This window comes from Vicia villosa, linkage group LG2 (assembly GCF_029867415.1).
Source record: "Vicia villosa cultivar HV-30 ecotype Madison, WI linkage group LG2, Vvil1.0, whole genome shotgun sequence".
Taxonomy (NCBI): Eukaryota; Viridiplantae; Streptophyta; class Magnoliopsida; order Fabales; family Fabaceae; genus Vicia; species Vicia villosa.
In genome coordinates, this window is record NC_081181.1 from 170,501,171 (window position 1) to 170,518,754 (window position 17,584).

Here is a 17,584-nt window from a genome sequence, read left to right on the forward strand (position 1 = left end):
TAGGGATATTTTTATAGTCAAGCTCGACAAAGAATGCAAGAGCACCTTAAGCCTTAGTTGTCGTGTTAGGTGTTAGGTCCATTTTAACTAAAACTCTGAGAAAGGGACCAAAGGTTCTGTCATACATCGGCTTAGAAGCAATGACATCAATGCAAATTGGGTGCCAGTGCTACTAGTCATAGCAAATAAGATTTAAAGTCTCCAATACTCTTGAGATAGACCATATAGTCTCACCTAGACTCGTGTCGACGTATTCTTCTACAAACTAGGATTGAAGTCGTTAGTCCAAACAAAAAGTTTCAAGTATCCCATATCCAGATTCCACGATGGAGAAGACCTCAGTCTCCTCGCGTCTTCTATGAATAAAAACTCATAAAAACATTCACCTAAGGAAGGGATGCCCCATCTTGCATGATCCTTCCACTTAGATGCTAACTTGTTCTTCAAGACAACCACCGTCAATGGCGTACCCCTTTGGATCAAATGATTCTTCCATGCAAATTGTACTTACAAGCCTCCACACCTGCGACACATTCATCTCTAAGGATTTCAATGGCTAATCTATCACCCTTGACACATGTCGAAGGTAATTGTGACAAGAGTATATCACACACATTAGAGAATGCATGAGCAAAAGATTTGGTATTATTTGATTGATCTAAGCTGTTTAGGGAGGGCGTTGGGGGTGTCACTCAAGTAAGGTCACAAAATATTGTATATCGACATGATGATCAGGGATGATTTAGGCAACGGGGGCGATAAAATTAGGTTGCTTCATGGCAAAGCAAAGACGTGCGTCAACAATAAAAAACCGCCTCATTCTCCAAATTATCAAATCTTTGAAGAGTTTTTTGTTTGTAAAAATGACTTCCTCTTTAGAAGACATGATATATATTCTGTCTTTAACTTAAAAAAAAATTATTTATCATATGACATATTAAGATTAGAATGAAAACTATTATATTATATATACACAATGGTCATATTTTACAGTAGCATTCAATCAAGCATTTATACATGATACATAACTTGATTGATTTTGATTTTGTACAAATATACTCAAAGAACCTCAAACTTCAGCTAGAGAATGATAATATTCACACAGAATCATGAATTTGTTCATCTAATGGACTTGAACTAATCAATGGTTTCTTGATTTCTTCTGAATTTTCACAAGTAATAAGCACTTTCTTGTGAGGATATAGTACATAATGTTGACACATTAAAATTGAATCATAGAATATAGTTACCTGCAATAGTGATTAAAAAAATATAATTTTTTTTATTACTATAATTATTATTTTTTAGAATATAATAATAATAAAGTTAAAATTGTGACGTAAAGAAAATTACATACCAAGGATATCATTACTTTACCAATGTTGCCATAGAAATTCACCCATGAATCTAAATATATAAAAAAGGTTGAAATTCATAAGTCATAATTAGTACTAGTATTAATGGTCAAATAATTTGATTAGTTTTACTAGTAATTAAAATCACAAACCTTGGTCTATAGATTGCACAACCATTTGTGAATAATTAAAGACACCTCCTGAAAAATCAAGGAGAATACTGCCAATGCTAAATCCATCTGTGCTCTTTCTCATGAAGTTCATGAATGCCTACATTTCATAACAAAAATGTCCAGATTTAAACTACAAATCATTCATTAAGATAACTAAGTAGAATTGATAATATACAAGCGATTAGTGTCTAATAAATGTCCGTGTCTAAAGATGACACGTGTCATTCAATCTAATTAATCATATCCGATAATAACTACTTTATGCGTCTAATCTATTTTAAGTCTTGTGTGCGTGTTTATTTCAATATCTAATATCTAACTATTAAAAACTAAGTACCTGGAAATCAAAATTATACCCCTCTAATCCAAATTTAATTACACTAATTAAAAGGATAAATCTGACTTTTTTGCACCATACTAACACCACATTGTTTTGGCATTTAATATTGCTTACGTGGCTTCTCCTAAAAAAACTGATAGCAATTTTATTTATTTTATAATATTATTAATTATTAATCAGCATTAACTTAAATACACCTTTTTCAACCCCACTAACTAATTACCCTATTCCTTCTCTTTCATATACGTAGCTTCTCCTAAAAAAACTGATAGCAATTTTATTTATTTTATAATTAATTATTAATTATTAATCAGCATTAACTTAAATACACATTTTTCAACCCCACTAATTGATTACCCTATTCCTTCTCTTTCATATGATAATGCAACCGGCCCTAAACTTAAATGCACGAATAATTCACTCTCTTTCTGATATGCAGCCTTCCATATTCTCTCCCACAAATTCAATAATTATTTTCAAAATTGAAACATTTTCCAACGATGTTCATTCATCATTTCAAAACCCTTTCCATCTTCCATTAACTCTGCATTCAAAACCCTATTCATAACCCTTTCTTCTTCTCATGTTATATAAGAAAATGGTTGGGGCTGAACTATTCAGACTTCAACGAGAAATTTCCAGTTCATCTCTTTTTGCATTCAAATATCTCTTAGGTTTGGTCAAAAAATTATGAAACCCTAATTCTTTTCATAGCTTCTGTAACTATTTTTGCTACTGAAAAATACCCATTGACTGTATTTCATGTCGCTTTTCAGGTACCAAAATTCGATCCTTCCAATGGCTCGGCCAATTGAAGCAGTCAAGGACATCAACGATTCAAAAGATTTGTGGAAGGTTGCTGTTCGTTGTAAGCACATGTGGACTGTGACAAGTGCTTCCAACAAAGTTCATTTGGAGCTGATTTTGGTTGATTCCAATGTAAGATAAATTCCAACAAAGTTTAATTTTTTCTTTGTTTACATATATGATAAAATGTTTATCTGTGTTAACGTGTTTGTTGTTCATTTTCATGTTGTTGATTTTTCACATTTAGCTTGACATGATTCAAGCCATTATCCCACCCCATTTGGTGTCAAAATATCAGGCTGAGCTTGCTGTTGGAGGTTCATATGTCATGCAGAATTTCAAGGTTTCAACTAACGATTTTTCTTTTAAAGCTACAACACATGCTTTCAAATTAGTCTTTTGTGGTTCAACTTTTGTCAAAAAATCAGAGTTGTCCAACATTCCTTTGAATTATGTTAAAGTTCTCGATTTGGCTTCTATAGTTGATGGGAAGTTTCAATCTAATTTGTTAGTTGGTAAGTTTATTCCTAAATTATCCGTTAACTTTTTTTTTTACCATGAGTTGTTTGAGTATCTGTTGCAATTTCTTTGTTTTCAGATGTTGTTGGAGGAGTTACTGAAATTATTCAGACTCAAGTCAATGTTGATAACATCAAAAGTAAGGTTGTATTTATAATAACAGACGTTAGGTATGTGCTCTGTTTTATTAAATGTATAACTGTAGTGACATTTGAGAATCCAGGCTCTGTTTTCCTTTTCACGTTTTATTTCCTTTAATTGCTGAAATTTGTTTCATTGCAGCAAGTCTTTGGTTCAATGTACCCTATGGGGCCAGCTAGCTATTCAGTTTAATGACTATTACAAGACATTAAACGATGAAGGAAACGTTGTTGTCCTTATAGAGAATGCAAGGATAAAGGGCGCAACAGGTAATCTTAAAATTTAAGGTTTGTTGTATACTGATCACAATATTACATAACTGTTATATATTGATAGTAAAAATATTAACATGTGGCAGGGGGTTATCCGTTGAATGTCTCTAATGCATGGAATGGCACTAAGCTAACTATAAATGATGTTAGCTTTCCTGAGATAAGTAAACTAAAAGAAAGGTAGGTGTGTTTATAATCAATACAAACCTATTATCTGAACTATTTTTCATTCATCATGCTTTAGAAACTATTTCAATCTCAAACATCATTGATTTTCGTTCATTATATATATTACAGTCTGAAGGAAATATTACCAAAGTTGTCTTCGTCAAGCTTGCAAGTTGAAACGACTCAGAATTCACAGTATTCTGACTTTGATAAGTTCATATGGAAGGCTGATATTCTTAGTCTTGCTGAAATCAACACTCTTCAACATGTAAAATAACCTTGGAATTTATTTTCTTTATTTGATATCTTCATTATTTTAACAATTTTTCAATTCTTCATTCCATAGGAGGCAACCTGTGTAACTGTTGCTGAGTTGGAAAAATTTGAGGTTGGCCAGGCTGGGTGGTATTACGATGGGTGTGGTGAGTGTACAAAGAGTGTATCTCTTAAAGATGGAAAATTGAAGTGCTATGCGAATCACATAACCTACAAACCGGTTCCCAGGTATCAAAATTACATTTTTTTATAGCTTTTTCCAAAAAATTATTTTGTTTATGTGCTGCTTGAAACTATGTTCTTTAAACCACATTTGTTATAGGTTTAAGCTTGAAGTAATGGGAACTGATGGGAAGTTCAAGGCACGATTTGTCTTTTGGGACGTTGATTGTGTGAAGTTAATTGGAAAATCTGCTTTAGAAATTAAAACTGAACTAATTGAGGTATAGTTTATTCAGCCTACAATTTTTTAGTTGGCTTGATACCTGTTATTAAAATCGATTATTTATTTTAGGCCGGTGAAGACAATCCCTTTGAATTCCCGATTCAACTTGATGCAATGTTGACAAAAAAGTTGGCTATTAGAGCTGTTTTTCAGCCAAAGTTTAACAGGCTATCAGTAATTGGTTTCAAAGATGATGATGAAACACGTAACAAAATACGTGACAACTTCAAATGTGAAGAGGTGTGTTTTATTTGCATTCTATTTTAGTTTTTTCATTGAAAACATTACCTTATGACAAATGGCTGATTTTAATTGAACGGGAAACTATTGGCAGCATACATCGAAGCTTGGAGTTTCGGAGACTTCGTCACAAGACGATAACCGGAGTTTTTCTGTACGTACATTGTTTCTATTTCAAATTAGACTCAGTTTAATATTTCACCCTGATATATGTATATATAAGTCAGTGAATTATTCAAATTATGGTTGCAGGAACCATTTTCTGCATCTGCAGATTACGATCCTTCAGCCGAGAATTCGGCAATCACTCCGTCGAAAAGGACATTACCTGATGCTGTAGAAGATGTTGAAAGTGTGCAACTGTCCTCAACCAAGATGACCAAATCAATCAAACAGGAGAAGTAGGAACGTCGATGAAACTGCTGACTGAAGCTATATATTTTCATTTGCATTATTTTATGTCATCTTTATTTAGTGTCTTTATTTTCATTTCATTCACGTTGATGCAGACATGTTATGCTGAGGCTGTTTAAGATTTATGTTTCAGAATTACTATTTATTATCAATTCCTACTTCAATATAATTTCTCATCTTTGATTTTCAGTTATCTTTGTTACATTGTATCTCTTCTTAACTTTATATTCCTCTTCTTAAATTAAGAACTTTATTCTAAAATATGTATGCATGTACTCAATGTAATAATCTTACTCTTAATAATTTTATTATTAATATTTATGCATGTTGTCGGTCTATATCAAAGGACAATATGTTACACTGCTTTATAATTGTTTCACTTAGCAAACAATTTAATTATATTGTTCTTCATTGAAAACTCATACTCAACCTAACTGAATATCTGGATTTCTGTATTTTATAACCAAACTAAACCTCTGGATTTTACAATGTTACTTCTACTTATACACACCTTTTTTTTATTTCACATATAACATCTAAAAATAGAATATGAATAACACTTATGAACTGCAGAACTTCAAACATACTTAACTAATAACCATAATCAAAACATTTGGAAACAAAGTTGGCTTCATTATATTAATAACAAGCTGGATAACATTACAAACCAAATGAAGAACGTACAACTCATAACAAGGAAAGTAAATATCACAAACAATACGCATTACATTCCTATGGCCTTCAAACGTTGTTCTTTCGGCGACGACGAGACAACCTCACATACAATATTTCTTTTTCAGAGTTATAGTGAAAGAACATCTTATCTCCCACCATTAGCTTTTTTTCTTTCGCATATGCGTACCATCCATCTCCCACATACATCTCTACATATTTTCTCTTTGATTTAATTATCTTACATTCATAAACAACATGTGTATCCAGGTCGATCAGTAAGCATTGAGTGATGTCAGGTCTTAAAGCCTTCTTGATAACTTCTTGAGGAAATTGCTTCATAATCACAAATTTTCATACATAAGTTAACATTATAATAAAAGAATAAATACCATTTTACGTACATGAAGTTGTATTTTTTTCTCAATAAGAAAGGGTTTTAATCTTACCAACACTTGGTCCCCACGTTTCTGTGAACGCGTGATATCCTTTTCCAAAAATATTTCTTTCAAAATACCTCCATCATTTTTCGAGGCCTGTGAATATTCACCAATATCGCTTTCCACTTTGACTTCTTTCATCACAATAGGATTGTTGCTTACCACCTCCTGATTCACCTCATCTGTCTGGACATCCGTCTGATTCGTGTTAATTTCTGGAAACAACCGTTCAACGTCAATGATGTTCCTTGGTTGCTTCTCTTCTCTAACAAATGCATCTATTACAACGTAAGCTTCCTCACTATCAGATGACAAGAACCTGTTATGTAGTACATGCAGTTTTACATCAGTATATATTATGAAGTTTTAATTCAAATCTTTCATACCAACGTAAAACAAATAAAAAAAACATGGTAAATGCACGGCTATATGTTACCCATGAGTATTTGAAGTAGAAGAAGACATTGTTGGATGGAAAAATAAGCAGTTCAATGAGTTGATGGAGTATTGAATCACTTTTGTTTACTTGGATTTGTAAAGAAATAGGGAAAACAACACGTAAGTTACTCCATTTCTATTATATTTTAGTGGACCAATGTAGTTGTTACTTTCTTTCAATATCATGTGATATATAAAGATTGAAGAAATCTTTATGACATGGTATTGTCAAAACGTGTAAGTTACTCCATTTGCATGCATTAGATGTTACTATTCATGGCTCTGTTTGCATTCAGTTTCCAAAGTTAATTTTATCATATTTAATTCATTGATAAATAGGTTGATAACATAGCTATTAAAATACACTTTTATGCTGCACCATTGACAAGTCTATCATTAATAGTTGTCAAATGACATTATGAAACTGTGGGACACACTTTTGGAAAATGTGATACAATAAATTTATAGGCATACCACTTCATATTTCTATTTGTCTTTCAAGGCACGTGATTAGCATCCAAAAATATTAATGCATATCTAATATATCATCAATATACTTTTGGAATGTGTGCTTTTTAATATTCCAATGCTAACATCACACGGATACACATGATAAAATATCAAACAAATTATTAGCAGGTATCAACAACATTCAAGAATAATTTTAAAGATTATTTGAGGATATTCATTTAATCATAAGGTAAACTGATTTCAAGAAGTTTTGTTATAGAAGAACTCCAACAAGATGCAGCAAGATTCCTCATCCAAAAAACAATACTCGGCGTTAGCACGTCGTAAGAGAATGGAAGTACTAAAAGATAGAAGGATGAAAAAACTCAGAGTTCGTGACAATGGTATCAACCCCATTGAATCCTATCAAATGCATGTTCCTTCACCAATCACTGATATCAGAACACCACTCGCTGTTCCATCAAGGATTCATAACAAAACACCATTGTCTGATATAACATCAACAACCCTTAATAATCCATCATGGATTAATATCAGAACACCAATGTCAAATGCAACTTCTTCTTTCTTTAATGAAAGAAAAATTAGTTTCCAAACACCAGGATCTACAAGGGACAACTCACATACAATTAAGGGTTTCAATACTGTTGGAACAAAAGATATTGCAGCGTCGGCACGCCGTAGAAGAAAAGTGATTATGCAAAGAAAGATGTCACAAGCTTACAAACTTCGTGAGAACTATGATGAAAACAGAGAAAATCTGACCGGGATTGATACCGCATCATCTTCACATTTCAATATACCATTATCTGATATAACCAACTCATTGTCTAATCAAGCAAACAGGAACTATTTTGAACAGGCAACTACTTCAGGGCACAAATCAAAAAAACAATTAAATGTGGGTGTTATTAAAGAGATGACTGTCAAACTGTTCAATTATTTTGGTAACAATAACCATAATTCAGGTTCTTCATCTACAAGCAATATAAATATACAAGAACCTACAACATTCAGTTCTACTTCAAATGTTATGGTTGACAGTGATCACTCTCGTGATGAGACATCGACAGATGATTCAGTCAGCGATAGCTCGTGTGAATTCAATGTCGCAGATGAAAATTATGACTCATCTTCCAGCTATGATGATGTAGAACCAAATGACAACAATTCTATATCCCTTGATTCTTCTGTCACAGGTATGTGTCCTTAAATATGTTAATATTTCATCGTTTTCATGTCAATATATATTTATAAAAACCACAAGTTTCATTGCTGTTACATTATGATCTCGCTTATACGTTTCAATTAAACTAAGGTATAAAAATCAATCGCTTAATCCCATTTTTTGTTTGAAAAGGTTATTCTGATATTGGTGATCCTATGGTTGAGTGCACATATTGTGGAGCACTTATGTGGTATCAAGAAAAAACGGATAAACGAAAACATAGTGCGATGCCTAAGTTCCAGCTATGTTGTGGAAAGGGTAAAGTTGTGTTACCACTTCTGAAACCCCCGCCATTATTACTGCAGCGTCTATTGTTTGAGAATAATGAAGTCGAAAGTAAAAATTACCAACAATTTTGTAGATTGTACAACATGATGTTTGCTTTTACGTCGCCGGGTTTAAAAGTTGATAACAGATTTCAAGGGGGGAGAGGTCCACCTAACATAAGAATTCATGGACAGTCATGCCATAGAATTGGGAGCATGCTACCTTTATCTGGACAATCTCCAAAATTTGCTCAACTTTACATTTACGACACCGAAAATGAGATACATCATAGAATTGCAGGAATAGGGTAATTATTCTAAAACTTTGTTACATTTTAATCTTTACATTTATTTGTAGAATACTTATTTCATAGTTGCTCACTTTATTTTCCATACCTCTTACAGCTATACCATGTTTTATTATTATATGTAGGAGCAACCCAAATATTATTCCCGAGACAGTTAACAAATTGAAAATCATGTTGGACGAGTTCAACACACATGCTAAGACTTTTAGGATTGCAGCCGATCGATTAAAGGATAGTTCTGTACCTGATCTTAAGCTGAAGTTAATATCTGATAGATCAACAGATGGAAGGATTTATAATCATCCTACTGTATCGGAGGTAGCCGCTCTTATCGTTGGTGACGTTGATACAGGTACTAAAAGGGATATTATTCTTGAGAGACAAAGTGGACGGCTGAAAAGAATAAGTGAGTTTCATCCAAGTTATTTGGCGTATCAGTATCCATTATTGTTTCCGTACGGGGAAGATGGTTTTAGACTTGGTGTGCTTCTTAGGGAATCCAACACAAAAGGAAAGATGAAGAGGAATAAGCTTACCATTAGAGAATGGCTTGCTTTTAGAATTCAATGCAGACATAATGAAGCACATACGCTGTTGCGATCAAGAAGATTGTTTCAACAGTTTTTGGTTGACGGTTTTTCGATGATGGAGTCACAGAGATTAAATTATATTCGAAAGCATCAAAAAAAGCTTCGTGTGTCTAAATATGCCAATTTGACCGGATTAGAACACAACGAAAACAATGAAGGATCAAACAAAGGTAAACGAGTGGTTTTACCGTCTACTTATGTTGGAAGTCGCAGGTTTATGGATCAACTATATTTTGATGGAATGGCTATTTGTAGCCAACTTGGTTTTCCAGACCTTTTTATTACTTTTACTTGCAATCCAAACTGGCCTGAATTACAAAGGTTGCTTAGCAAAATTAACTTGAATTCTCAAGATCGCCCAGACATCATCTCAAGAGTCTTCAAAATAAAGTTTGATGAGTTTTTGGCCGATCTAACAAAAAAACACGTTTTGGGTAGAGTTATTGCATGTAAGTTAATATCATGCCTTAATATAAAGCTTTTATTTAGTTTCGTTATTCTTATTATACATGTAATATGTAACACTTTATACTTTGTTGCTAATTTGCAGATATATACACGATTGAATTTCAAAAGCGGGGTTTACCGCATGCCCATGTTCTGTTGTTCATGCATCCTTCAAGCAAATATCCAACTCCAGATGATATAAACAAGATCATTTCAGCAGAGATACCAATAGAACAAGATGATCCACAACTGTATCAGTTGGTTAGGACACATATGATTCATGGTCCATGTGGTTTAGCAAACAAAAATTCCCCTTGCATGAAAAATGGAAAGTGCTCAAAATACTTTCCCAAGAAATTTCAAAATGAAACCGTTGTTGATCAGGATGGATATCCAGTGTACCGAAGACGGGATACCGGTAATACAGTGATGAAAAAACACATTCTCCTTGATAACAGATATGTTGTTCCTTATAATACATATTTGTTGAAGAAGTTTCAAGCACATATCAATATGGAGTGGTGTAATCAAAGTACTTCAGTTAAGTACTTATTCAAGTATATTAACAAAGGTTATGATAGAATTACAGCTGCTGTTGTTCAAAATGATAGCGAAGGATCTTCTGCAATTAGAAGTGTTGACGAAATTAAGCAATATCTTGATTGCCGATATGTGTCACCAAGCGAGGCATGCTGGAGGCTTTTTTCATTTCCTATTCATGGTAGGTCCCCTGCAGTTGAAAGGTTATTTTTCCATCTTGAGGGTGATAATTGTGTTTATTATACCGATCATGAAATGATTGATCAGGTACTAGAAAAACCAAGTGTGAAAGAATCTATGTTTACAGCGTGGATGCAAGCGAACAAAACTTATGAAGAGGCAAGAAATTTAACTTACTCCCAATTTCTTTCCAAATTTGTTTATGATAAAAGATACCGACGATGGAAACCGCGTAAAAGAGGCCGTACCATTGGCAGACTAATTTGGGTCCCTCCGAGTACCGGTGAGTTGTACTACCTGAGAATGATGCTAACAGTGGTCAAAGGACCTACATGCTATGAGGATATTAAATTTGTGGGTGGAAAGGTTCAAGATAGTTTTAGAGATGCATGCTTCGAAATGGGATTTCTTAATGATGACAAGGAATATGTTGCAGCCATAAATGAGGCTAAGAATTGGGGTTCCGGTCATTTTTTGAGAAAGCTATTTGTTACTATGCTACTTTCCGGAACTGTCAATAGACCGCATCATGTATGGTCAAAAACATGGAAGATATTAGCTGATGGTATTCTCCACCAACAAAGGCAGAATACAAATAGAAGAGGTAAATTTAAATATATATATATATATATATATATAAAGTCTAAGTTGTTGATATGAATATTAGTTTAAAGCTTACATACTTTGTTATTATCACATATTGGTTGTATTCTGAACTATTCAATTATATTATATTTTGATACTGTCAAATTATAATTCAATTTATTAATCGACATTTACGTTGGCAGAATTTGAAGCTTATGTTCTATGTTTAGTTCATACAACACAATGTTTCGTCTCCTGTTGCTACTGAATCATTATGTCATTAATCGATAAACTGTATAAATTTTTGTATTGTTTCAATAACTCTTTGCTGCAAAATAAGATCATGTGCTGTTTGATACACAACAATACACAACTTTCACAAATTTGTGCCTTTTTTTGCTGCTACATGCTTCTTTCAATTTAGTTCATGCTGAATTCAAGTTGCTCATGCCTTGGAGTCATAGTCCTTTTAATTTGTTCATGCTGCTTTCACAAACGTATCCCTTCTAATTTTGTGACACATGCTGCAACAAATGGTGCATTAAAATAATAATTATCATTATATTAACATCTCTACATACTTTTTTTCACAGATTTGCAACTTTCAGACACTGAGTTAAAGAATTTGACACTCATTGAGATTGAGAATATGTTGCAATCAAATCGAAGAAGTTTGCATGAATTTAAAGGCATGCCTTATCCAGAATCCTATGTTACAAAGCATGTTGGGAATCGGCTGATTTACGACGAACTTGATTATAATGCCGAAACCGAAAAACAAAATTTTGAAGAACTTTTTCGGGCGCTTACAGGTTATATATTTGATTGATTATATTAAATTTGGATGTACCTTTATGTTTTTTAAAGTTTTAATTATATTTTTATATTTTATAGATGAACAACGTTCAATTTTTAATAAAATCATGGAGGCTGTTAACAACCGGAAGGGAGGTGTGTTCTTTTTACATGGTTATGGAGGTACCGGCAAAACTTTCATGTGGAGAACACTGTCAAGTGCACTTCGTTCGCAAAAAAAAATTGTTCTTACTGTTGCTTCAAGCGGGATTGCTTCTTTATTATTGCCAGGTGGAAGGACAGCCCACTCAAAGTTTAAAATACCCGTCCCAACACTTGACAACTCAACATGCAACATTGATAAAGACACCGAACATTCAAAACTATTTGAGGCAACAGATGTCATCATATGGGACGAAGCTCCTATGTCTCATAAAAATTGTTTCGAAGCATTGGATAAAACTCTTAAAGATGTCATGAGCAAATATGGTCTCGAGAATACTATTTTTGGTGGAAAAGTTGTTATTTTTGGAGGTGATTTCAGGCAGATTCTTCCAGTGGTTCCAAGAGCAGGGCGTTCTGATATTGTCCATGCTTCAATTAGCTCATCTTATGTGTGGGATTATTGTCAGGTTTTAACACTGACCAAAAATATGAGACTCCAACAAGGAAGAGACAGTACAAGTGCCCATGAACTTGCAGAATTTTCAAAATGGATTTTAGATGTGGGGGATGGTAAGATTTGTGAACCAAATGATGGATTGGTTGAAATAGAAATACCTCCAGAGTTATTAATAACAAATTTTGATGATCCTATAAGGGCAATTGTTGATAACACATATCCCAATTTGTTGGAAAAATTTCAAGATGTTGAATTCTTACAAGGAAAGGCTATTCTTGCTTCAACAATTGAAGTTGTCGACAAAATCAATAATTATGTATTAGACTTGCTACCAGGTATATATCCCTTAACTTTACCATTTATATATATATATATATATATGAAACAATACGCTTAAGAACATATTTTTACTTCTTCTCCATATTGTTGTTTTTATTCTTCTACTTTTAGGAGAAGAGAAGGAGTTTTTGAGTTTTGACTCCATTGATAGAACAGATACAAGTTATAATGAAGCTTATGAAGTTCTAACTCCTGAATTTCTAAGTAAGTTAAGAACATCAGGCCTTCCAAATCATAAAATCAAATTGAAGGTTGGTACCCCTATTATGCTGATGAGAAATTTGGACCAAGCTGATGGATTGTGCAATGGAACAAGACTAATTGTCACAAGGTTTGCAAATCATGTCATAGAGGCAAAAATCATGTCTGGTAAGAACATAGGTAACATTTTTTACATTCCACGAATGTCTATGTCACCTTCTGATTCACCTTGGCCATTCAAGTTGATTAGGAGACAATTTCCGATAATTGTTTCCTATGCAATGACTATTAATAAATCTCAAGGCCAGTCTCTTGATAGTGTTGGATTGTACTTGCCTACTCCTGTCTTTAGTCATGGACAATTATATGTTGCAATTTCAAGAGTTAAGACCAAAAGTGGCCTGAAAATATTAATTCATGACAAGGAGAATGCACCGTGTTCGACTACTACAAATGTTGTATACAAGGAGGTCTTCCAAGGACTTTGTTAGTTGGTAAACCTTTTATCTTTTACTTTGTGATACAAGTTTAATATCCAATTTAAACTTACTATATAATTGGTAGAAACTTCAATTTGTTTTGTTTCCAAACTCGAATAAGTAATACATATTCTAACATAATCTTTTCATTCTTTTAGGATGTTATTTTGTTGATATGAGATGGTTGGTTCAACAATGAAGATAAATACAATATCTGAAAAACAAAGATATACTCACTAAAGATGTTAAAATGGTGCCATCTGAATCTTATTATTATTTGTATTCAAGTTCATTGTTTTTTTTAAGAAATTTATTTTGGAATTTTTTAACTTATTTGAATTATATTATGTTGCGTTTTACATTCCAAACACATGATATTCTAATTAGATAAATGATTATAAGTTATATAACTCTATTAATATTATCCAACTGTTTATATGGTGTTGTATTAAACAATTTAGTGTGTTCTGATACATGTAATATAAGTACAGTCCATACCCGTGCGATAGCACGGGTTACTTACTAGTTTTTTTATGAAAACACATTAAATATACGAGCCTATTAACAACTAAACAAGTAAGAAACTGTGAAGAAGATATGTATAGTAAAAAATTGAAGATGATGATATAAGACAATATACTATAGGGTAAGGCATTAAAACCTGGGGAAAATATTTGATGAGGGTCATACACACTTGAATTGAGCTGCAAATTGCAATATAATTGATTTCCACATGTTATTAGAAGTAATCACAATACAATACAAAAGATAGCTACAAAAGTATTAACAATTGTATCAAAATTTAAGTGCTGCTACAAAGTCATGAAATTCAATTTCATCAGCCAAGGTGTATGAAGTACCGACACGAATACCGGACAAGACATCAATACTGACACGTTGGCATCAATAATAATTTAAAAACAAATAAATAAGTAAATTACAAATGTCGATGTTATGTACGACTCTGATACGGACACACAATTTTTTCAGAGAGGTCTGTTGTTCTAAAACCTAAGGTTTTAACTAATACATATAAAATGGTTAAGGAATTGAGTGATAAGAAAGAAACTTACTTGAAGATGGAGATTAACCAAAGCCAAGAGTGGGTAGGCAATGCTATGAAAAAACAAACAGCACCACTGAACCACACACCAGCAAATATTGCAATTGCATACTTTGATAACTTTGCACTTCCATCCTGCACAACTCATTTTGAAAAATCAGCAACTTTTTTGGTTTGAGAGAATATTTTCCATTCTCACTTTTAATTACAAGCGGAAGAAAAATTATGAGAATCATCATGAATGATTTTAAAATCAAACCAACACGCGGTGTGTTTGTTTTCATGTTGGAGCGCACTTTGAAACCGACTTTTGATCCGAAGCAAAGTGCACTCTCTCTTTGAATTATCAAGAACTCAACAAGTTGATCGAACTTACTCCATAGATTGCAAATTGAAACAAAACAATGAAATTGATTATGACTGCATGAGTAGAGAAAGCGACGTCATTAGCAGCTACAGGAATCATCTGCAATTAACAAATCATAATCTCATCATGTGAACTTGATCAAAATATTCGGCCTAACAATATCTGCATTCGTTAATTAAATTAAATATGTTAGAATTAGCTGTATTAATCGTTATATTCGCTTATAGGTAGTTATTATCATTTAGTTAATTTTATTACAAATAAATCTAAATTTGTTAATTAATCATAATCACTGTATAAAATGTATAGTGTATTCATTGTAATGTCCGTCTTATCATTGAATCACTCTAAAACAGTTCAATTATCTCTTATTTTATTTCTCTCTTTCTCAAGACTAATCAAACATACCAATTTTACAATATCAAAAATCGTGATACTACTAAACAAAATCGATCATTGTTGCATAAAGTTAAAAACCATAATGTAAAAAAGAAAAAAATATTACCTGTTCATAACCATACTTTTGAAAGTACTGTTTCTGAATAACAGGACTAAAGAAGAGGGAAGCGTTGTAAATGAGATATGACCAATGTTTTGTGAAGTTCAAGATTGTATAATCTAAGCTTAAACCAACCACACTGCTTTCAAAATCACTTATAATAAGTAAGAAACCAGAAAAATACAGAATGAAATTAATTAAAAACATGAAAAATAAAATAATTGTTACCTTTTTCTTCGGAAATTGGAGATGAGTTGAGGGTAACCAGCAAGAGACCATGAAAGAAATGCTAACCAACCAAATACTTGATAGACTATTTCTAGTGGAAATGAATTCCATGGAACCATTTCTCTCTCTGTTTTGTGAGAAACAACTATGTCTAAATTAACAAACTCTGACTAAATAAATTATATTTACTTTTTTTATTCACCTTTATTCACAACTTTAATTTATTTATATTAATAGTTTTATTACTGAGTTTAATGATATGCCCCACGGAGACCATGTAAAATTATTTTACATTAATTTTAATAAAAATTTACTATTTAGTTATATCATAATATTGTTTAAAAAATATTTGTGTGATTTGATAAAATACACGATAATTATTAATTAATATTATAAAATTAATCGGGTAGAATTATTTTGCGTGCATGTTTTATTTTCTCTTTGTTATTTTATAATTTAATTATTTGATATTTTATGGGGTGTTTCAATCTCCGGTTCCACGTACTAAGTTATATTTTTTCAAACTTCATTGGTAGATTTTTTGTTGGACTTTAGTTTGGATGAACTTAGTCTAAGAAACTGACCCGATTAGTTGCTTCTTTCTTTCGTTAGTTGCTAATGTCCAAATACTTTTCCTTGATTTCTTTATTCAAAATCTTTCTTTCCTTCTTTCATTCAATCAAAATTACTTTTCTTTAGTTAAGCTAGTTAAGCTATTTAAAAAAATTATTACTATCAAAATTATGAATAGAGCTTGTATAGTAAATTAATAGGTTTATTTATATTTGTGTGAGGGGCTGGAAACCTCATCAGTTAAGGCTCAGTGTAAACTCGACCGAAGGACCGAGAGTCTCCCGAAATAGACTTATCTCAATGTCAACATGAGTAATTTGGAGTTTTCTTGGACGGGGTTTAACTTAAACGTTTAGCTCTAGGGGTGCAACCAAAATTTGGCTCAAGAGACTTTAAGTAAAATCTTGTTAAAAGACTTGATAGAAGTCCCGTCCAAGAGGCTCAATGCCTTGCCCTAGAGAGTGAGAGTTTTGTCAATTAAGGATCAGCATATAAACTTGCCTGAGGGATTGTGAATCCCTCCAAACAGGCTTATCGCAACGCCCCACCTTGATATTATAATTTCTACTGACACTTCTTTTATTGATTTTGATATTTGTAGAAAATCTCAGTCACCTTAATATTAAAATGCTATTATTGTTTTTATTATCAATTAAATTGATGTGATTTGATTTTGTAAAAGTAAGAGGATTGATAACAAGTCCATCACATAGAAGTCACTCACTTATATGATGATCCCTAATACTTCTCTTGTTGACAACCACTATACAAAAAACTCATTTTCATTTATGAAAGAGTTTGTGATTCTAAAAACCTTTTTAGTTTTTCACCACCGATTTAGGCCAGTTTGGGGGTCAATTTTGATATCAAGTGGTTTCAGTCTTCTTCCGATCGTAGTTGTGAGAGATGAAACTGTGGTTCTCCCTACCAAATCTAGCGATCACTTCTAGATCAACTAATAATTGATAAAACCTTTTTAGTTTTAATCCACACTTCTAATGCTCCCATGATTAAAGAGGTTTATGACATTCTCATCTCGAATCTTGATCTAATACAACATAGATGATACCATAGATGTTTGTGTTATTGTCTTATCTCTTTTT

At 32.5% G+C, this 17,584-nt stretch overlaps 3 protein-coding genes across 3 annotated transcripts; 1 reads left to right on the forward strand and 2 right to left on the reverse strand.

Moving 5' to 3' along the window:
- Positions 1-987: 987 nt before the first annotated feature.
- LOC131652947 (cystinosin homolog) lies at positions 988-16,048 on the reverse strand. The gene is made up of 8 exons (XM_058922943.1): positions 15,909-16,048; positions 15,687-15,819; positions 15,191-15,280; positions 14,825-14,949; positions 14,413-14,455; positions 1,508-1,625; positions 1,358-1,407; positions 988-1,250 (listed from the first exon to the last, which is right to left on the reverse strand). Exons 1-8 carry the CDS (start codon positions 16,025-16,027, stop codon positions 1,098-1,100), a joined length of 831 nt encoding a protein of 276 aa, XP_058778926.1. The 5' UTR covers positions 16,028-16,048; the 3' UTR covers positions 988-1,097.
- Positions 2,238-5,339, forward strand: LOC131652943 (uncharacterized). The gene is made up of 12 exons (XM_058922942.1): positions 2,238-2,542; positions 2,645-2,807; positions 2,923-3,190; positions 3,274-3,364; positions 3,477-3,604; positions 3,694-3,787; positions 3,905-4,043; positions 4,122-4,279; positions 4,374-4,494; positions 4,566-4,736; positions 4,831-4,890; positions 4,989-5,339. The coding sequence occupies exons 2-12, from the start codon at positions 2,667-2,669 to the stop codon at positions 5,139-5,141; spliced, it is 1,524 nt and encodes a 507-aa protein (XP_058778925.1). The 5' UTR covers positions 2,238-2,542; positions 2,645-2,666; the 3' UTR covers positions 5,142-5,339.
- Positions 5,657-6,844, reverse strand: LOC131652948 (uncharacterized). The gene is made up of 3 exons (XM_058922944.1): positions 6,699-6,844; positions 6,272-6,581; positions 5,657-6,158 (listed from the first exon to the last, which is right to left on the reverse strand). Exons 1-3 carry the CDS (start codon positions 6,725-6,727, stop codon positions 5,892-5,894), a joined length of 606 nt encoding a protein of 201 aa, XP_058778927.1. The 5' UTR covers positions 6,728-6,844; the 3' UTR covers positions 5,657-5,891.
- Positions 16,049-17,584: the final 1,536 nt, after the last annotated feature.